Source organism: Pleurodeles waltl, chromosome 2_2 (genome assembly GCF_031143425.1).
Source record: "Pleurodeles waltl isolate 20211129_DDA chromosome 2_2, aPleWal1.hap1.20221129, whole genome shotgun sequence".
Lineage (NCBI taxonomy): Eukaryota > Metazoa > Chordata > Amphibia > Caudata > Salamandridae > Pleurodeles > Pleurodeles waltl.
The window spans coordinates 590,255,125-590,277,913 of NC_090439.1; the positions used below are offsets into that span (position 1 = coordinate 590,255,125).

The 22,789-nt window shown below is 49.2% G+C and overlaps 1 protein-coding gene across 2 annotated transcripts in view; it reads right to left on the reverse strand.

Annotated features, from left to right (window-relative positions):
- The window catches only part of PRKDC (protein kinase, DNA-activated, catalytic subunit), a 2,139,921-nt gene that overhangs the window by 335,305 nt on the left and 1,781,827 nt on the right, over positions 1-22,789 (reverse strand). For both annotated transcript variants that reach the window (XM_069220133.1, XM_069220131.1), the window contains one exon: positions 10,823-10,910. In XM_069220133.1, coding sequence (XP_069076234.1) covers positions 10,823-10,910 — 88 coding nt within the window. The remainder of the gene's footprint in view (positions 1-10,822; positions 10,911-22,789) is intronic.

Genomic DNA, 22,789 nt, shown 5'->3' on the forward strand with positions numbered 1-22,789 from the left:
ATGGGAGCCCATGCAAAATGTGTCTGCAGGCCTGCCGTTGTATCCTGCGTGAAAAGGTGCATGGACCCTTTCAGCACAGGTCACTACAAGACACCCCTATGGTAGGCTTCCCTAAGCCAGAGGTATGCTTTGAAGGGCACATTTGGTGCCCTCCTTGCATAAACCATTTTTTACCAGTGTAGGAACCCATGGTCCCTGCTCTGGCGTTAAACTGGACGAAGGAAAGGGGAGCGACCACTCCTGTGCCCATCACCACCCCAGGGGTGGTGCCAGGAGCTCCTCCACGTGCCTCTTGATTCTGCCATCTTGAATCCAAGGTGGGCAGAGGCCCATGGGAGCATCTGAGTGGCCAAGTCAGGTAGGTGACATCACAGCTCCCTCCTGATAGGTGGTCACTCTGCTAGGAGACCAATCCCTCTTCCTGGGATATTTAGGGTCTCTCTCTCGGGTTCGACCTCAGATTCGACATGCAAGATTCCAGCAGGACTTCTCTGTATCGTTTACTTAATCTTCTGGCCACTGGGACTACAACTCGACCCTCCAGGAACCGACAATCTGCAACTTCAGCGACGACCCCACTCTGCAGTATTGTTTTCTCCAGCTCCTTTCAGCAACTGCAACATTTCCTGGCTGTGCATTCTCTGAGTGCGACGAGTCCTCCGCCTGCACAAGAAGAAGGAATCTCCTTTGGAGGATTTCACTTCTTCGTCCACCGTCAACCTGATCTTGCATCCACAGAAGGGTGGGTAATGCCTCCAGCCACAACCGGACATTCCATCTCGAACTGGACTGGTCCCCCCCTTCCATGACATGTCCTCTTCTGTCAGGATCCACCTTTGGGTTCTTCCAGTCCTGGTTGGGCCTTGCATAATCCTTTTCCATAGTCCTCCTGTTGGTTTCAGGGAAAACCAGGTGCTTACCTTTGCTCTCCTGGTCACTGGGGGGGGTGGTCAATCTGGTGCCCAACTCCAGGGGTTCCTAGTTCCTCCATTTCCCTTCTACTGATCCCATTTCCTTGGGTGCGGGACTGCCTTTCACATTCCACTTTTTTAGTATATGGTTTGGCCCTCCCCAGGACACTCACTATTTGCTATTGCTTTTACTAATGCTTATTGCTTTCTATGGTAATTTACTGATTGCTAATGTGTATATAATTGTGTGCTTACTTACCTCCAATTGGGGTATTATCTATACAGTATTTTAGTATCTGTGGTCCTATATTAAAGTACCTTTATTTTTGTAACACTGTGTGGTTCTTTCATGTGTATAAGTGCTGTGTGACTATAGTGGTATTGCATAAGCTTTGCATGTTTCCTTGATAAGTCTTGGCTGGAGAGTTTTGGAGAAATTATCCATATTTGACAGTATACTGCATAGATGTGAACTTCTGGTATCTCTTAGTGGGCTTCATGACAAGGTGCTAGGTCTTGCTAATTAAAGGTCATGTGTGTGCATACGTACTTGAAACGCAGACTTAAGGAAGATCTTTGGTGGCCAGGGATGGATAAAGCTGGGGAACATTGCATCAATGAATGCTGTGCATGTATACTTCATCACAAAATGCAAGTGACCATAGCTAGTCCTGTTAATAACTTTGAGTGCACTAATGTACCATGGAGTTAACTGGCATCTCAGGTGTTGGGCCATTTGGAGTCCTAGTTAGTTCACTTATGTGCTTGGTTTAAATGACTACAATTCTAAATAGCCAAAAATGCCAGCACCAGTGCTGTTAAAGAATTTTTTACAAGACATGTTTATCAGAGAGCGATATCTGGAAGAACTGGTGATAAAGAATGGAACTCAGAATCTACAGAAATGTGTGAATTTCTGAAATCTCCTGGAAATAAATATATTAAAACCTCTTTGTATAATCCACAAAGAAATAGATTTGTGGAAAGGGTAAATCACGCTACCAAACATCATCAGCACTGCTTAACAATCTTGTTTGAAAGACAGTGATGAAAGACATGCTCTGAGCCTTTGGAACCACACCACTCATCACAGGGATGTCATCTTTTTCTCTGTTAAGAAGGGTGGCAGGTTCTAAATTGAGCAAGGAATGGCTGGGCAGCAAAGTGGTGAATGTAGACTAGTCAAAACGTGTGATGGATGTGAGGAGTGCAGTGCAAGGAAAGTAGAGTACAGTGGGTAAATATTATAGTGAACTGCCAGTCAAAGCAGGAGACTGGGCAAGGAATAAAAAACCTGTGTAGGAAGCTGGCTCTCTATAAGGTGCACTAAAATTAAGTACACTGTACAGAGAGTCCAGTGGATCTCCAATTGGTATTACAGAGACAAAAGTAGATAGGGCTTATGCTCTATTTGTGGTAGTGTGGGCGAGCAGTTAGGCTTATCAGAGGGTAGTGCTAAGAATTTATGGTACTCACAGAGGCAATAAATGAGAGACATACTCAAAGAAGAAATCCGGGACCTATTTAGAAAAATAACTATTCTTTTTATATATGTTTCAAACCGAAGAACTACATAATCAGGCAAGTAGACTTTTAAGCAAAAATACTTTGCAGTTTCAAAGATAGACACAGTACAATTTTCAGAGTTCTCTCAATGTTGTCCTATGGAAGAAAAACAATGTTCAGCAAACACAGGGTTAACAATGACTTACAAAGCCAATCTCAGGGAGTTAAGGTAAATACTGAGCACTGATCAGAACCACACCAAGTCACAAAAGGCGGCACTGGGGAAGCCGGGTGCAGAGGTGCAGTAAGGGGTCGGGTGCCCAATAGTTTCTTATGGGAATTTGACCCCATGAAAAACAGGTTGCAGGCTCTGGCTGGAAGGCCAGTTGGGGACAACAAACAGGTAGGTATTATGTTTGGGGCGCTCAGGACGTAAGGTGCACATTTGGTCCTCTTCTTGTGCCTCGTCTTGTCCATGGAAGATCTGGTGGATGGGGACAACCTCAATGGTGATGAGGCCAGGACCACTACCGAATCCTGTGCAGCCCCCAACAACTTTCTTCAGAGTGAGACATAAAAAGCTGTTCCCTATGCTACTTGATGGCCTTTGCTTGCATCTGCTGGCAGAGGCCACACAACAACATGTTATGTCTCAACCTGAGGCACCACAGTCACGTGGATCTGTTGATAGACATTTGTCTGTTGCATGAACAACAGCGCTTGAAACCAGACCTTTTCAGAGGTGACATGTATCTATCTGCACCAACTGAAATACTGCTTGAGTGAAAACATTCTCCAGAGTACAGAGTACGAGAAAATGAAACTCAGGACTTATTGAAAGGCACAAAAAAAAAAAAAAAACTGACATCAGAGTGACAGTTCTGGTGCTACGACCCGGATGATGTCATTACGAGATCGTGCCCAACGTCATAAAGGAGGTTGTATGCCCTACCTGTGCCGGAGAGCTATTGCATACATTTCCAGACTTAGTCTAGCACCTGAGGGTATTCAAAGGTGAAGTATCAGAAGCATCCACACCATTTCCGCTCCCCTCCCCCAATCCCCGGGTCCAGAGCACAGAACAATGTGCTGATCTCTAGCTTGAGACTTTTTTAGTTGTCGAAGAGGCCACTACACAAAAAAGAGTGCTCTGAGGGCAGAGATAAATGTACAGTTAGAGTATCGACCACGAAGACCATTACAAAAAGTAAGTAAATTGTTAGTCCGATAGATACTACTATCAGCAGATTCATCACCTTTAAAGCAGATACCAAAGCAGTACCATCCAAAACTGGAAGATATGGGGAATGCATTCAGGCCAAAAAGTCCTGCAGAACCAAGACAGCAACGTGACCTTCTTGTCGGACCTTGCTGTCAACTCAATAGTGCTTCATGAACTGTCAACACCAGAGCAGTACGCACTCTATTGGCGACAAAAATGCAAAAACCCAGCACTCTCAAAACAACGTAATTTATGCATTGTGCTGATATGTTGTGGTTTAACCTTTTGCATTGCAGAGTTCAATCCTGAAAACTTATTTTTAATATGCTTACAAAAACTGTTCCTTTGCAATGTATTGCTGCAGGTTTTCAGAGTGTGTCAGGGTGTGGCCCCTTTCCAGGGCCTTCCAAAGACTTTCTCTGCAACATGCCTGGGCGTGATTCTGGGTGGGCCAAGACTCTATAAAAGAGAGCCAGCCCAACTCCCAGTGTTCACTATTCAGAGGTCCCAGTGCAGAGCAGCAGCTTCTTCCTGAGCTCCTGTCCCGGCGGCCTTTTTGGATCTTCCAGTCTTCTGCCCTTCATCCTTCATTGGTGATCATTGTTCCAGGCGGTAAGACCGTGTTTGGACTGTCCCGACACCGTTATTGAGAATTTTCATATTCTTGGTTTAATTCTTAAATGAGTAACAGATTACTTGCGTGCTACCATTTCTTGACATTTATATGGTAGTTTACCAATAGGCAAGACGCGCAATTTGTTTCATAAAGGTTTGACTTTGTTATTCATTGCGTGCTACCATTTTTGGACATTGGCATGGTGGCTTAAGAATCGGCAAGACGCGCAATTCATTTTATGGTGTTTAAACATTGTTGTCCATTATGCGCTATTATTTCTTGACATTTACATGATGTTTTACGAATTGGCATGACGCGCAACTCGTTTCATGAGGATTTAACTTTGTTCATTGAGCGCTACCATTTCTTGACATTTACATGGTGGCTTAAGAATCGGCAAAATAACCGCAATTCGTTTCATTGTACTTTGATCTTGTTATTTATTGTGAGCTGTTGTTTCTTGACATTTATATCGTGTTTTACAAATTGGCAAGACGCGTGATTCAATTAATGATGATTTGACTTTGACATTCATTGCGTGCTACCATTTCTTTATATTTTACATGGTGACACTCGAATCAGCAAGACGCACAATTCTCTCCTCGAGTTTATTTCATGTTGTTTATTGTATGCCACTATTCTAAGATATTTATTATGTAATATTCGAGTTGACAAGTTATGTGATTTGTTTCCTGAATCCATAGTACGCAGAAGGCCAGAGTTTCTAGATGCAATATTGTATGGTCCTAGTATACATTCTCAAAACAGGATTTATATGACTGGTTTAAAGTTTAGTCAGAATGTTTTTCTGATTCTCATGTAAAGGAAAATACTTGAATAAGAAAGTTTTTGTTTAATTCATCTTGATTCCCCTACATGTATCCGGACATCTTGAAACTTAGTCATTTTAAACTTAACTCTTAGATTGTTCATGTTTTCAGAGTGACTAGGCTTAGAATCATAGTCTAGTATTGATTTCAGGAGATATCATTTTCATATTGTGTGTTCTAACCTTTTTCTTACTACAGGTCTCCTTCCTAGCTGTTCCCTTCCTAATCCCCTCTTCCCCTCTTGAACTCTCTCAGTCTCTGTGATTTATCTATCAGAGTCTTGGAGCTGTTCAGTGGTGGACGTGTTGGGAACGTGCACAGACCCCAAGGATCTGGTGACTCTGACATGAACTTATTAACAGAAGGACAAGTTACTTACCTTCGGTAACGCCTTATCTGATAGAGACAATATCTAGTTGTGATTTGTTTTAGCTTAGAATTTCCCTGAGGCGTCAGTCTGGATCTGGAGATTTTTCTTGAGCAGTACCCCAGCGTGCCTTTAGGCGGAGTCGATCAGCTCTGCTTCTGTCGTCTGCGTAGTATGCACTGGATATTGCAGTTTGATTATAGGCGCCTTTCCATGCAAGAAACACAGTGCCATGAAGAACATTGATCACCAGGGCCCTGAAAGGGGAGTTCCTGCCCTAGAAATCAGTTCTCAGGGCAGGGAGGATGGGTGGTTCAGTAAAAACATTGTCTCTACCACATAAGGCGTTACCGAAGGTAAGTAACTTGACCATCATATACAGATATCTAATTGCAGCTTCCTTTCCTTATAACAGATACCCAAGTAATACCATCCCCAGAGGTGGGTCTGCAAACTAAGATCATACTATAAACCCCTGTAGGACCGAAGGGGCAAAGTGACCATCCCTGCGGATTTGGCTGTCCAGGCAGTAGTGTTTGGTTAACTTGTGGTGCAGAGATGCACACGCTGCTGCCTGACAGATGGCAAGGGCTAGAACTCTGCATACACTAAATTGTTTACAACCCACAATTGGCATACTGGTGCACCCATGTAAGTCCCTAGTGTATACTAATTAGGTACCCAGGGCATTGGTACACCAGGGTTCGCCGTGTGCTGCAGCATGTATTATACCACCCATGGGAGCCCATGCAAACTGTGAAGACAGACCTGCCATTGCAGCCTAACCTGTGTGAAAAGGTGCATGCACCTTTTACCCCAGACATAATGTTTACCTTATTTCTTGGTCACTCTGATCCTGTAAGACACCTTTAAAGGTAGGCCCTTCAGCCCAAGGGCAGGGTGCAAGGTTCTATGTGTGAGGGTATCCCTGCATGAGCAGAGGTACCCACACAAACCCCAGACTCCATTTCCTGGGCTTTGTAAGGGCAGTGAAGCCATTTTAAGGTGTGTAGTGGACACCAGTCCACACGAGATGTCCAACTACATAATGGCTTCACCAAACCTGGCCCTGTTTGGTATCAAACATTTTGGAATCATGCAGCTACACAGACTCCAGTGCTAGTTGCATCATTCCATGTACTTTGGAGATTCTTTGGAGGATACCCCATGTCTGCTTGTGCAGCTTTGCAGGGTCTGCGTGCACACCAGTGCTGCTGCTCAGCCCAAGCACTGTTCTGCCCTCCTGAGGCTGAGCTTAACTCGAGCAGGGGAAGGCAGAAGAAAGAATTTCCTTCAGCAAAGGTGTTACTACCTCTCCTTTAGAAATAGGTGTCTCTGGGCTAGGGTGGGAGTGCTCTTGAGGGTCACCAGACTGCTGTGAAGGGCACATTCGGTGCCATCCTTGCAAAACCGGTTTCCTCAAGTGCAGGAGCCCCACAAAGGACGGGTGAGTGGGCAACCACCCCTTGTCTAACTCCTCCCCTAGAGAGGTACCCAGAGCTCTACCAGGAGGCCACTTGATTCTGCCACATTGGAAATAAGATGAGCAGAGGCCTCTGCAAGCATCTGACTGGTCAATCCAGCAGGGTAGCATCCCTGACCCTCCCGATAGGTGGATCACAGCAAAAGCTGTCAAACCCCCTTCCTGGGTTCCTCTTTAGGGATTCCCCCTGAGGGTGGGACTCTAGATTACTCCACAAGATTGGTCTGCAAGATTAATCTGCAAGACTCTTCTTCACAACACTTATGCGAACTGGACACTGGAACCTGCTGCTTGACTTCACTGGGAACCAAGACAAGATAAGACTGCAACTAGTAAGAGGGCATCTACTGCAACTTTGACCCAGAGTATTGTAAGGAGTCTGCAACTTCCGTAGCCATGCACCCTCCTGAGTCACAAGGACTCTGGTTGCACTTAGGACAGCAAGAAGCAATCTCCTTTGGAGTGAAGGAGCCACTCCTCTGCTTCCGCAGGCACGTCAACATCAAAGAACGGTTTGTGGATCCTGCTGTCCCACGGACTCTTCAAGGCTCTACAACACAGGAGGTTGTTCTGTGGCTCTCCAGAGATATCACTTGTCTTCCTTGCAAGTGGGAAGACTGTGGTCCCTCATTGGAGCTCCTTTGCCAGAAACCCTGTGAACGGCATCTGTTTGTCACTGCCAAGGCTTGTTGGCTCTTCAGTCCGAAGACCTCCTAGCTTCAAGAAGCCCCAGACTCCAGCACCTCCCAGCTCCAAGAGCGACATCCTCCCTGCAACTCCTGCATCCATCTTTTCTGAGATCCTCAGGCCTCCCTATGACTCCCTGTGCCTGCTGTCAGATTCTACTGGGGGTCTCCATCAATTCCTGCTGGCTCTCTTGCTTTCTGAGGGCTGGCCCTGACTTACCTGCAAAGGTTGAGTCCCTTGGACCTTGATGGTCCCCACTTCTGCAACTCCAGGTGCAACGCTTCTCTTGTATTTGTAAATGCTTGTTGGTGGACCTGCTGACCACTGATCCCTCTGCAATTTGACGGCCGGTGTGGGACAGCTCATAACCAGCTCCTGGGATCCTTCTGTATCGCCTGAACACCACAGCTGCACCTCCTTGACCACGGTCCATCAGGAAAGCATCTTCAAGAAGGGTGGGCATTGCCGTCCTGCACCCCCTGAACATCACCGGGTGGTCTGGACTCTGCCCCCTCTTTCTGTAGGTCATCTTTGTCTGGAATCCACGCCTGGGTTCTACCGATCTGGTCCACGGGTCACGACAACAGCTGGAAAGCCAAGGTTCCCATTGACTTCAACAGGAGATTTCAACACGACTTCACCCCTATGAACCTGCGCTCCCTGGTGTAGGTACTCTACTTCTCTTGGTATTCACATGTGGGGGTACTCTTGAACCTTCCTTGTCTCAACAGGTTTGTTCGGGTCCTCTTGGAAGGTACGGGAACATGAAAACCCTTACTGCGATTTTCCAATGTTATCCTATTGACACCTGATCCGGAGTAACACCTCTGCACAAGGGCGCCTTGGGAGTCCTAGCTAGCTTTGGTGTTTAAGTGCTTCCACAATCTTGAGGGTCTTTGGATGGTAGTCATGGTTAGTTGTGACTTTCACATCCCATTTTTTTTAGTATATGGTTTGGCATCCCCATCGGGACCTATGTACTTTTACTTACCTATTTCTAAGTATCTTTAGTGTGTATATAACACTGGTTAGGATATATACCAAAGTTAGTTTAGTGCTCTAACACCGGTGTGGTTTTTTCTTGTGTGAACATTACTGACCAAATTTTGCGGTATTTGCAATTGCCTTACACCCTCTCCAGTCTGCCTTAGCTGCTCTTCACAGCTATCCCATAAGAGCTTTGGTTATTTGGAACCACTAACACTATCACTAAGGGTTGCCTGGATTCTGTGCATAGTGCCTCACCTGTAGGTGTGCACCATATACTGAGCCAGACTCCTACACTTGGTGCAGGTCATCCAGTACCCCAGGAGTTGCTGCTGCATGGCTGGGAGGTGAAAACTTGGATAACCAAGCTCTCAGGGCTGGGGTGTTGTGTCAGAAAACGTGGGTCGGCCGGAGCAGGGCGATGGCGGCAGCCTGTTGTCCTGTTCACAGGAGCCCCTGTGCTAGGTTTGGACGAGGTACCCAGTGCGACATCTGTAAGGGTTTCATTAAACAGGAGCAGGGGTTCAGAAGATGAAGTTCCAGGTAGAAACACCTCTGTCAGGAAGTTATTCCTGACTGCCACCAAACGCAATTCAAGGTCCAGGACCTCAGCTGCTCTTTGCACCACCACTGAATATGAAGCTTCTTCCTCTGTAGTCACGATAGGAAGAGAAAGCATGCCAGTATCTAAAGAAGTATACAGTCCGCTGGCCTCACCCAAGTCTGTACGCTAGTCCATAGTGTCTTGGAGCTGGTATTCTAAAGGGTCCAGCGACCCCTCCCGTTCTTTATTGTAATCTAGCCCACAGTAAAGGGGCTCAGGATCTGACATAGAAAGGCACCTGCGGAATCACACAATGCCCATCCGGCTCCATGTCAGAGTCGACAATAACAATGGGAATTGCGCTGCTCGGGGGAATGGGCGGCACTGCAGCATCAAAAACTGGTGAATGTTGAGGTGGTACGACTAGTGTTGGTTCGGATCCGGGTGTGGATCCATGGGTGCCCCTCGGGCCGAACCTGTTGGCATGGAACCCAAAGGGGTCCCTTCTGAGTCCATGGGGCCCAAAGGCACCAGCACTGCTGGACTGCTGAAAAATGAGGAGCATGGCGTCACAGAACTCTCAACTGTGCAGGGGTCGCTCTGGCTCCCGGAAATTCACAGAGGAGCAGAGTCAGCCGGATGCAGGCTCCACAGAGGGAGGTCTATAATGATGATGCTCCCTCATCTCGTCTGTCGACAAACAAGGAGAAGCCAAGAGCGCTTCGACGACTTCTTATGCCTTAACTTACCCGATCGGCCTGAGGATTTACAGTGGGACGACGATGATGGAGGATTCCGCGACTGCTCCCGGGACCTTCCTCTAAACTGAAACCCTGACTTGGGCAGAGTCAAGCCTCAGCCCATCATCAGCTTCAGGGACCATTCCCTCAAAGCCTTCAGATGCATGGCCCAACACTCTGAGCATGACTTTGGGGTCACAGCCGTGCTCCAGACACCAAAGAGACACGAGGTGCAAATCCGTCATTGACATCGCCCGATGACACGACCCGCAGGGCTTAAACCCGGTTTCCTTGATGACATCCTCGATGAAGCAGGAGTAGAAAACTCAAGAAATCTTCAACAAAATAAAAAAGAAAGAAAAAAAGGCCAGTCAAAACATGACTGACGGGTAGCTCTCTTCGGATGGTTGCTAGGTGGTGCGGAAAGAAAAGCGCCTATATAGGATCCGCAATCTCGTATCCAGTGCGAACTCCACCGATGATTGACGTGGAGCTGATTGATGCCATAACACAGTGCGCAGGGGTACTGCTCAGAAAATTATATGGATCAAGCGGATGCCTGGGGAAAATTCTAAGATAAGGAATCTGCAACTACATGTCTTTATCAGACTGCTAGCTTAATAAAAATGTAATTGATAGTGCAAATTATCATCCTGATGGCAATGCAATAATGACAGAAAATACTTAAAGGCAACAATAAAAAGATAAATTATCCCAGCAGTACAGTCAGTCAGTTTATGACTTATTCTCATTTCAGGCTTAATATGGTGAAGAGCAACAGCTCAAATTAAAACAATCAACATGAAAATGATCCTCAGCACCTCTAAATAATCTTTTTTAATATTAAACTACTTCTGTAAAGTACACTTTGTTTTACATACAGAACTGCACGTGTATTCCAAATTCAGTTTTCAGACTGTTCTCTGTACCTTAAAGAGCATCTCAGGATTAGAAAGTTGTTCCAATGCATGGATAAAATCTTCTACTACTCCTCCTTTATCCAGTTTCTTCTTTATCCTGTGAAAATATTTATAATAATATTATTCCCAGGACAGATTTCAAAGACTACTCCTCTCTTTGCAAGGCACACATTGTACATCTTTCAATTCCTTTACCAACCTAACTCACATTGTATCATAATTAAAATTTGACATTGAATCATCCACCGATAGGCACATTGTTGTCAGTTAGACTGGATTTAGCAAGAACAGGTCATAAAAAGACAAAGGGGAAAGAGCTAGGATTGTGGTTAATGGAATGCAAAAGGGGAGGACATTATCCTTCAACTCACTGTACTAGCATTAAAGAACAAGTTACTTACCTTTGGTAGTGATTTATCTGGTAGACATAGGCCCTCATTATGACCTTGGCAGTAAATACTGAGTTCCCAGCATACCGACATGGAGGAGGACATCCGTCTGCCAGAGTATGACACATACATACAAAACCGAAAGAAAACAGCCACAACCACAAATCCGACAGACCCACTGTATGAGATAAACTGTCGGTACTACCACCCATACCGCCACGCCACCAATACTACATCCTTCAAATAATGACCCACGAATCACCACAGCGGACATTCAACGGCGGTAAACCATTGGTGGTGAACACCGCTGCGGCGGATATGTCCACCTAAATACAAAACAAGACAACACTGGCCAGAACAAAAAACCCACACCTAACACAAATGCACACACCCCACACACCCACCAACAGCACTATAAAACACATACCCACATCACCCACAATCCTTTGCTAACATGAGAAGGCGGCTACACTTTGTGACGCTAATCCAAAAGAGAACTGCACACACATATCACAACTACCAATTCATCTGACACGCCACATCACACATCACCCTCTGCACAACGTACACACACCACATAACACCTATGTCCCCACAAGGCACCCCCGTTTCACCGATGAGGAGTGCTGGGTCATGGTTGAGGAAATAGTCAGGGTAGAGCCACAGCTGTTTAGAGCACAGGTCCAGCAGATATCCATTGCCAGGAAGATGGAGCTATGGTGGAAGATCGTGGACAGGGTGAACACCATGGGACTACATCCGCACACAAGGGACGACATAAGGAAGAGGTGGAATGATCTACGGGGGAAGGTGCGTTCCATTGCAGCAAGGCACCAGCTCACTCTTCAGAGGACTGGCAGTGGACCCCCACCTTCTCCCTCACAGCTGACAGAATGGGAGGAGCAAGTTTCAGCAACCATGCATATTGAGTGACTCAATAGAGTACTCAGAGGACTGGACACAGGTGAGTCAACATTTACTACCTATCACCCCCCATACCTGGATGCCACCCTTCAACCCTGACACCCATCACCCCACTCCATTCCATTCCATTCCATACCGTGCACCACCACAATTACCAAAATGAAATCTCATGCCCTGCATGCCATACCCACTGCATGCACATCCCTTCCAGCCCTGCATGTACACCCACCACCAATGCATGGAGAACTAGCAATCCCACAATACATCACCATACACAAACAAAGGTGGCAGGGCAACAGCAATAATATAGGGGAAGCTAGTGATGCAGAATATGTCACATACATATAACAAAATACACCACTTACATCCCCACAGGTGCCCCAGCCAATCTCAGCGGCGAGGAGGTGCCACGGCTACCCAGTCCCCCACCTGAATATGCCCCCACTGATGACAGCAACTCTGGAGCTCTGGATCTGGATGAACTCCCTGGCCCATCATGGACCACTGGTCAGTTGGCTAACCCACCTCACACCCAGTCCACTACAGAGCCTCCCCACTCAGAATCCAACATCACAGCAGCCACCCAACGTCCCCAGACCTCTGTCCCCACCTGTACAGGGAACCCAGTCCACACCTCACAGGCAAGACAATAAGGGTCCTGGGGTCAGTGAAAGTGGGCACACCGTACAGGGAACAGAAGCACCTAGGGCCAGGGACGGTCGGAGGACAGCTGTGCGCCGGGGGGAGAACAGGCCTAGGAAACTGACTGCCCAGGAGGCACTTACTAATGTCCTGGGGGCTTACCAACAATCCCAGGACAAGATGGGTCAGGTGATTAACATCATGCAGGAGAACCAGTGGATGCAGGGGGAACACCACCAGGAGATAAAGCAAGAATTGCAGGCTCAGAACACCACCATGGTATCCATTGAAGGGGTGCTGGGTGACATAGCCAACATCATGATGGAGTACACAGCACACCAGCGGGGCCCCTTCCACTAGCCAGTGTACTGACCAGCCCTCCACATCTGCTGCAGCTGGTGGACAGGAGGCCGTGCCACAGGTCCCACAGGCCACTAGCACCCCTCCCCTGCCATTGCTTCCCTTCCTATGGCCCCTTGGACACTGGACCTGTGCTACAAACAGACTGGCTCACTACACTGGACTATTCCCAACCATCACCCATTGTATACAAATGTTTATTTAACACCCTTGGACAAAACTTGAGTAATAGTGCTTTATCTGAAGTTAATGTACAATGTACTGAACTTTAATAAACTGCATGATCCTGTGTAAATGTCCAGTAATATGTTGATCCAGCCTACAGATGTGTCCCAGCAGTCTTTACACATCACAGCATTACACTGTTGTAACCACACCAACATGTGCAAAAAGGAAAGGCATAGGTGATAGTCAGGTGGGATTCAAAGGTAATGACTGGCATTATGCTACAGCCACACAGCACAACACTAACATGGTGAAATGTTTAGTTCAACAGTCTTACCTGAGTGTCATTGGCAGTACTGCTGTATTATAAGTGTCCTGTGGCCACATCATCCTCCTCCTCTTCCTCCTCCTTACTGTCCTCACTGTCCACTGCTGCAAAAGCTGCATTGTCACCCCCCTCCTCCTACATGGTGCCTGAGGGCCAAATTGTGCAGCACGCAGCACACACAAACAATCCTGCAGACCTTCTCAGGGGGAGTAGCATAGGGATGCACCTGTCAGGTGGAGGCGCATGAACCTGGTCTTCAGGGGACTAAAGGTCCTTTCAACAATCCTCCTGGTAGGCCCATGAACATCATTGTAACTATTCTCAGCCCCTGTTCTCGGATTCCTAACAGGGGTCAGGAGCCAGGACAGGTTTGGGTAGCCGGAATCACCTGCAAGAAGTGAGGGACACACATTAGTCCTGCACAATGGCATCGGGTATGACTCCTGAAGGGATGCACTGACATACATTGGGTGGGGACTCAGGCTCACCTATAAGCCACATTTTCTGCCTCTGCAGTTGTGCCATCAGCTGTGAGACACTGCTATTCCTCAGGACAAAAGCATCATGCACCGACCCAGGATACTTGGCAGCGACGTGGAAGATGTACTGGTCAGCAAGGCACACCATTTGGAAATTGAGTGAGTGGAAACTCTTCCTATTCCTGTACACTTGTTCATCACTTGTAAATCATCTACCTGGGGGAATGTGATCTAGCTGCATGTGTATTTGAGCAAGGCTGCCAAAACCCTTGCAAACACAATAGAGAACATTGGCTGTAACATTCTTGCAGCCACGCCCACTGTCACCTGGAAAGAGACAGTTACCAGGAAATGGAGCACTGAGAGTACCTGTACAAGAGGAGGTATTATTGTGGTGCAACAGATAGCAGGTAGCAGATCAGGCTCCAAATGTGCACAGAGCTCTGTGATTGTGGCCCTGTCCAGGCGATAGGTGAGTATGATGTGCCTGTCCTACAGTGTAGCCAAGGCCACAAGGGGTCTGTACACAGGTGCTTGACTCCTCCACCTATTCCTCCACAGTGGTTGGTACATAAGGGTCCCAAAAGTAAGAAGGGAGTGACAACAGGAACCATGAACACACTACAGCAGCGTACACAGAGCATGCTTGAATGCTGGACACTGGAATTGTCTAGGTGTGTACATTCGACTACAATGACGCACTTATTAATCTGTACATGTGTACTAGCCTTAGAAAATGGCAACTGCCTGTCCTGTATGCAGGGACAGGTGGACGTGGCCTCACTCCGCCGGCATATGTGTCATGGTGGGAGGCGGTCTGCACCACTGTGCAATTCCTCATTGGCCAACATGGTCCTCTATGGAGTATGGGAACCAATGATGATCAATGCCGACGGTGACAGTGTTCAATGATGCGGACGTGACCACCATTTTATTTCTACCACTTCACTTGATTCCTGACTTTCCACAGGACAACATTTCCACTGTGTGTGCTGCTGTGACCTGTGTCTGGAACCTGCCATGACGTGCAACAGGGGAAAGGGCCCCAGCCTTCACGTCAGAGGAGTCGGATAGGCTCGTGGATGGGGTCCTACCGCTGTATGGGCAGTTGTATGGGCCTCCAGACCAACAGGTGAGTAAACCATGGGTACGTTACATGCAACGTGGTTGCATGGAGATGTGTGTGTGTGTGCTGGCAGTGTGTCATTTGGGGAGGGGTATGGCTGGTAGCAGTTTTAATGCAGAGGTACGGGTTGTGTGCGCCTCATGAGGGGCAAATGCAGTTTGTAGGCCATATGTGTGACAGGCTGGATTGTCTGGTTCATGGTGTCCCTCTGTTTGTGTTTCCTCTGCAGGTCAGCGCCCATCAGAAGAAGGGGATGTGGTGTGCCATCGCTAAGGATGTGCGGAACCTGGGGGTCTATAGCAGGAGGAGCACCCACTGCAGGAAACGGTGGGAGGATCTGAGACGCTGGGCCCTGAAGCCCGTGTATGCCCAGCTGGAGATGGCCTCCCAACAAGGGAGGGGTGCCATTCGGAACCTGACCCCACCCTGAAGGCCTGCGTACTGGCGGTGGCCTACCCAGAGCTGGATGGGCACTTGAGGCCATTTCAGCAGCCACAAGGGGGTGAGTACAGTGTGTTTGACACCCATCTCTGTTGCCTTGCATGGGATTTGGGTGCAGGGTACTAGTCAGTGGATGCACCAATATGCCAGTTTGCACATCGCTGCATGGCCCAGCATAGGCTAATTGGGTGAATTGCATGATTTTGATTGTTAGGTAGCTGGCTTTCCATGGCAGACAGGGCTTAGTTGGTCCCAGCTGGTGTGCAGATGACAGTGTTTGGCTCCTACCTGCTGTGATACTTAGCCAATGGTATGCCAGTGTGGTCAATACTGCCCATTCTCAGTCTGTGACAGTTGTGTGTATGCCATCTGTGCTGTTGGTGCGGTAATCAACCCTGTGCTCCCTTTCTTTCTCCCCCCTCTCCTTTTGTCATCCTGTCCATGTGTGCATTAGCATCATCTGGAGGAGCAGGGGCACCAAAGAGTGAGGGAGCTGCAGCCCACTGGACCCATGAGGCAGAGTCCACCAACGCTGAGTGGCCCAGCGGGACGGAGGGCAGGGGAGTACCACGGTTGGGGGACAGGAGCTGATACCACTGACTCTGAATCCTCCTCCGATGGCAGCTCCCTGGGGGTGGCGGACCCCTCTGGGACCAGCACTGCCCTCCCAGTTGCCCCCCACTGCCCGTGCATGCTCACCCAGGAGGATGGGCATCTCCTTCGCCCCAGGCACCTCAGGCCCTGCCCCAGTCAGCCCTGCTGCCCTCACTGAGGAGGCTATTGACCTCCTGAGTTCCATCTCTGTAGGGCAGCACACCATAGTGAATCCATCCAGGGGCTAGCATCCCAGATGCAGCAATGCAGTGCCTTCCTGGAGGGCATTCACGGTGGCTTGTGGCCCTACAGAGATCGTTTCAGTCTCTGGCCTCTTCACTGAAGGCAGCCAGTGTCCCTGTTTTTTCTATCCCCTCCTCCAACTACTACTTCCCAGTCTCCTCACCCCAAACCCATCCCACACACACATTCAGACAAAACATCACACAATACTCGCACAGACAAACACAGGCAGCACACTTCAGTCCACAAGCACTCACACTGCAAACACACAGATGGACACACATCATCCACTACCTCCACTGTCTCCCCCTTCTCCCTCAGTCACATCCACACTCACACCTGCATACACTGCATCAACGTTCCTGAACCTGCCACCTGCACAGCCTTGCCCACAGTCACCACAACAGCAGACCCACAGACATGCACCCCACACACCACATGCGCAGTCACCATTACCACCTCATGCAGCACACCCACCTCACTTGCAGACACCATCACAACATCCATCCACACGTCTTGTTTGACCTACCCCACCCTGTCTGCCCCCCAAAGACACACAAATGCTCACACTCAGACCCCCAACAGCCATCCACCTCACACATGCACTGTCCATGCACCTGCACCCAAGTCCAGCACACCTCCTCCTCCTCCTCCTCCTCCAACCACTACTTCTACCTCCATTCCCATCCCTCCCCCCACATCCTGTCCCATTGGCCCTAAGAAGCTTTTCCTTTCCTGCCTTGACCTCTTCCCTCCCCCTCCGCCCCTCGTCCTGCCCGAAAGAGGAAGGTCCCAGCGCCCCCAGCCAGGTACCTCAAGCACCCAGTCTAACACTGATCCACTCCCAAAGTCTCCAGCTGCCACTAAGGGGCACATGAGTGCGACACCGGCCCCCTGCCCCAAGGACACTCATGCACCCCCAAAACGTAAGGCTAAAGTACCGCCCCCTCCCAAACAGACAACCAAGACCATGGAGCCACCTCCAAAACCTAGGGCCAAGAAGACCCCTCCCAAAACAAAGGCCAAGGAGCCCCATCCCAAGACAAAAGCGAAGGAGCCCCATCCCAAGACAAAAGCGAAGGAGCCCCATTCCAAAACTAATGGCAAAGACGCCCCTCCCAAAATTAAGGCCAAGGAGGCCCCTCCCAAAATTAAGGCCAAGGAGACCCCTTCCAAAACTAAGGCGAAGGAGCCTCCCTCTCCCCCCAGAACCAGTGGGCAATGAGCCCCCTCCAGAACCAGTGGGCAAGGAGCCCCTCCAGAACTAGTGGGCAAAGAGCCCCCTCCAGAACTAGTGGGCAAGGAGCCCCCTTCAGAACCAGTGGGCATGGAGCCCCCTCCAGAACCAGTGGGCATGGAGCCCCCTCCAGAACCAGTGGGCATGGAGCCCCCTCCAGAACCAGTGGGCATGGAGCTCCCTCCAGAACCAGTGGGCACGGCGCTCCCTCCAGAACCAGTGGGCACGGCGCTCCCTCCAGAACCAGTGGACACGGCGCTCCCTCCAGAACCAGTGGACACGGCGCTCCCTCCAGAACCAGTGGACACGGCGCTCCCTCCAGATGAGAAGTGTAGACAGTGTCTAGGATGCCAGGGCTCTCTAGTGGTAGCTGTGGATGAGCAGCCAAGACTTATCAAGGAGACATGCAAAGCTTATGCAATAGCACTACATGAGATACAGTCCCCCACCCAAGGATGTGGAATCATTGGAGGGAATCTGAAGAAACTAGAAACCCCAAAAGGTGAGTACCAGAGTGACCCCAAGGGACCAAATGAGCAGAGGTAAGTACCTGGTTTACCCCAAACCCAACAGAAGGACTTAGAAAAAGGATTGTGCAAGACCCCAACAATACTGAAAGAATCCAAAGGTGGATTCTGGCAGAAGAAGACCTGCAAAGGAAGGGGACCAAGTCCAGTTCGAGATGGAGTGTCCTGTCGTGGCAGGAGCCCCTACCCACCCTTCCACAGATGCAGGACCAGGTCAACAGGGGAACGAAGACCAGCTGTGTAGCACAGGCAATGAAGAGGAGTTCCTGAAGTGGTGCAGATGGTGTCCCATGTCATCTGTTGGGTTGCAGTTGCTCATTGGTGTTTGAGAACCACCAACAAGCCTTGGCAAATACAAAACAAGAAGACAAGTTGTAAGGCTGAAGAGGACCAGCAAGGCCTAAGGGACTCGAACCACAGAGGGGAGTCCGGGGTGACCCTCAGCAGCTGGGAGAGCCACAAGAAGAGGAGGCAGCTCCCACAGGCAACTCTCCGGCAGCAGGCACAGGAGTCGCAGTGAGACCTACTCAGCATACCTGAATAGGAGTCCCACGTCGGTGGAGCAGCAGAGAGGGAACTGTGCTTGGCAAGAAGAAGTGCTGGGGGCAGGGGCTACACGAAGCCTGAAGATCCCTTGGAGAAGAAGCAAACAAGCCTTGATAGCTGCAAGAGTCACAGTGCACAGGGGTACAGTTCTGCAAGGAGAGGCAAGGGCCTACCCTCTCACAAGTTGGACAGCTGGCAATGAGGACCAAGACGACCACGCCAGACCACCATCTGTGATGCAGGATCCACGCAGGTCCAGGGAATAGCAGATCCATGCAGCCAATCGCTGTTGCAGTTGATGCCTGCAGAGGCAGGGGAGTGACTCCTTCAATCCAAGGGAGATTCCTTCTTACTTCTTGGTGAAGACTGGAGTCTCATCGACCTCAAAGGATGAATCAAGTGGCCACATGGAGGAGCACTGGGCACCACCCCTGGGGTGATGATGGACAGGGGAGTCGTCACTCCCCTTTCCTTTGTCCAGTTTCCCCCCAGAGCAAGGACTGGGGGTCCCAGGGCTGGTGCAAACCGGTTTATGCAAGGAGGGCACCAAATGTACCCTTGAAAGCATACCAGTGGCTTGGGGAGGCTACCCCTCCCATGCCACGTCACCTATCTCCCACAGGAAATCCTTTGTTTTGCCTTCCCCTACTTGAGTTGGTCAAGCAGCAGGAGGGCAGAAACCTGTCTGGAGGGTGGCAGCAACGTAGACTGCCTGGAAACCCTAGAAGACTGGTAGGAGCAATACCGGGGGGTCCTCGAAGGAGCTCTGAGAGTGCACGAAATCCTACAACCAATACTGGCAACAGTATTGGGTTATGATTCCAACATGTTTGATACCCAAAATGTCCATGTTCAGAGTTACCATGATGTAGCTAAATATAGGTAGTGAACTGTGTCTAGTACACAGGTAAAATGGCTTCCCGCACTTATGAAGTCCAGTGCAATGGAGCTGGAATTCATCGGGGCACCTCTGCTCATGCAGGGATGCCCTCGCACACAGGGACCTGCGCCCTGCCCTCTGGGCTAGAAGGGCATACCATAGGGGTGACTTACAGTGACCTTGTGCAGCGACCTGTGGTGAAAGGGTGCATGCACCTTTTCACACAGGCTGGAATGGCAGGCCTCCAGACACATTTTTCATGGGCTCACATGAGTGGCACAATACATGCTGCAGCCCACGGGAAACCCCTGGTGCCCAAATGTTGGAGGCTGGCCCTCTATGCAGTGTACAAAACCAAGTACACTGTGCAGAGGGTCCGGGCAACCACATGTTAGTTTTCAGGGGTAAAAATCAGACCACCTAATGCTCTTATTTTTAAGGTAGCTGGTTGAGCAGTTAGGCTAATCAAGGAGATGTGCTAAGTATTTGCTGTACTCACAAATCCAATCATGCACCCCCCGCCCCCCCCCCCCACACACACACACAATGAATAACTCGAGACCAGAATTTATAAAAATACTTCAGACTTTTATATAATTTTTAAAACCAAAATCTTTAGAATAATTTAAGTACTTTTCTTGTTATGGCTTTTTAAAGTTTTAGCAAAGTTAGTCTTTCTGTGCGTAATTACCCACCATAGGAATCAATAGGCAGTCACTTTAAAAAATGTATTGAAAAAAATCGCACGTTTGAGTTACCAGTCTCTTCTTTTGCAGGGTGGTCGCACCAGTCGGTGGGCATGCTGTGCCAACTGGAGAGTCTCGGGCAGCTCCCGGCGGGAGCATCATTGGAGAGGTTCTTGGCACAGGCACAGGGCCACCTGGATGGGCCACTTGAAAGAGGGGCTTGTTTGCAGATTTAAAGTTGGTGCCTGGGGGTCCACTTGGGCTGATAAGGTCGCAAGGGTTTGGGGACCCGGGGCACACAGCAGATCCAAGGATGCAAGGCCCAGGGTGTCCTTTGGAGACTCCTGTGCGCAACGGAGTCCTTTGGAGCTAGAGGTGAGTCACTTTGAGGGCTGCTTACTGCACAAACCGGGCACTCTGGTCGGAGGTCCGGGGTGTTCCTGAAGTCCCTTGACTGGGGCTTCCTCCGGATACATTTTCAGCTCGGGGGGAGCTGTTTTTCTGGTTGTCCGATATCAGCTGACCAGTACCCAGGGTATTGCTGTAACTCGGCCACTAGAGGGCGCAGTGCCACCAAACTTGGCACATTTGTAGGTCACATCCGGGTGGTCGTTGGTGTGTCGTCGGGTCCGGCTGTGACTTCCGGTTGCAGAGAAACCTTCACTGGTTTGTTGGTCCTTTGCAAGTTTCTTGAGTTTCTTGAGTGGTGCTTCCACTCAGGAGGGAGATCTGGGGTGATCTTTGAAGCCTGGAGGTCCCCGGGGTTTCTTTGGGTCAGTCCAGTGTCCAAGTCCTCCACAGCGGCAATTTTCGTGTCCTGGGTGCAGCAGGCAGGGTTTGGTGCCTTTTCTTGTGCAGCAGGTCCTCAGTTCTCTTGCTGTGGTCTTTTTTTGGTGCTGGTCTTTTCTTCTTCAAATCATTTTCAAATCTAAATTCTTGGTCTAGGGGAGCCCACTAAATACTGAAGTTAGTGGGCATTTTAGGGGGAACCTGGTAGTGTTCAATGGGGCGCTTACCCTTAGATGGCTACACCCACTACAGTGACCACTTCCTGTGGGAAGGGTCACTTCCCTAAACCTGATTGGCTATTTTTCTCCATTCCAAGATGGAGAAAAATTAAATGAAGGGTCCACTTTGCCTGCAAGCCCCTTAGGGGTTGGGCAGGCTAGGTGAGAGCACTCCTCCTACCCTTTGTGTGGTTTCCCGCCTTTGCTCCCTCCAAGAGTGGGATTTTGCAAAGGGGGGAGGCCATCTACTGCTAGCAGCAGGTCTGGGGGTCAAGTTTCAAGGGCGGTAGCCCTTTGAAGCTCACTGTCAGGGCAGTTCACATTCCTGAGGGAGGGGGAATTAGCTCCTCCACCCAGGAAGCGCTTTGTTTTACAAAGCGGAGAGGCAGGGCCCTCCCCCAAGGTTTGTGGATTGGCTGTCTGGAGGCAGCAGGCTGGATGGAACCAGTCAGCAACCATGCCAGAATAGTCAGCTTTTTCAGGGGACACTTCTAAGGTAGCCCCTGGGGACTTTTGATAATAAATCCAGTACTGGTACCAGTTTGGATGTATTATTATGAGATGTTTGATACTAAACAACCCAGGGTTCAGAGTAGCCATTATGGAGCTGGGATACTCCTACTGACCAGTGTCCAGCACATATATCAAAATGGCTGTTCTGTTCACTCACTATGTCCCAGATTTGGCAAGGACACAGTGGGGCATATGGCTCATGCAATTATGCCCTCACATATAGTATGGTGAACCCTGGCTTAGGGCTGGAAGGCCTGCTAGACGGGTGACTTACCCATAAAATATGCAGTGTAGGGTCAACAGGGCACACAGAAAGTGTGCCATGTCAAGTTTGTATTTTAGGTTTGCACCACGACACTCTGCCTGCAATGGCAGTGATGGGTGCATCTGGATGCATAGCCCTTGAGGGTGGCACAATTAGTGCTGCTACTTTCAGGGGCTTACCCATAGTACCCCATGCCCTGGGTACCTAAGTACCTTTTACTAGGGACTTATAGTGGTAGCTAAAGGTGTATTCAATTACTTTTACCATGTTTTAGGGAAAGAACACTGGCACTGGGAACCTGATTAGGAGGACCCCAGTGCACTCCAGTCCAAATTGCATTTAGAAACCAGGCAAACAGTGTGGGGTGCTGCAACAAAGAGCCAGTCTCTTACACCCAATGCCATTGGTACATAAGTACCATATACCAAGGACTTATAAGGGAGCACCAGTATGTCAATTGTGGGGTGTACAAGTCCTAGGCAACAACATTTTGAGGGAGAGAGCACAATCACTGGGGCGATGATTAGCAGGAATCCAGTAAAAATAGTCTAATCATACTGTTAGGCAAAAAAGGGGTAACCATGCCAAAAAGAGTGACTTTCCTACACACAGATGTTAGAACAT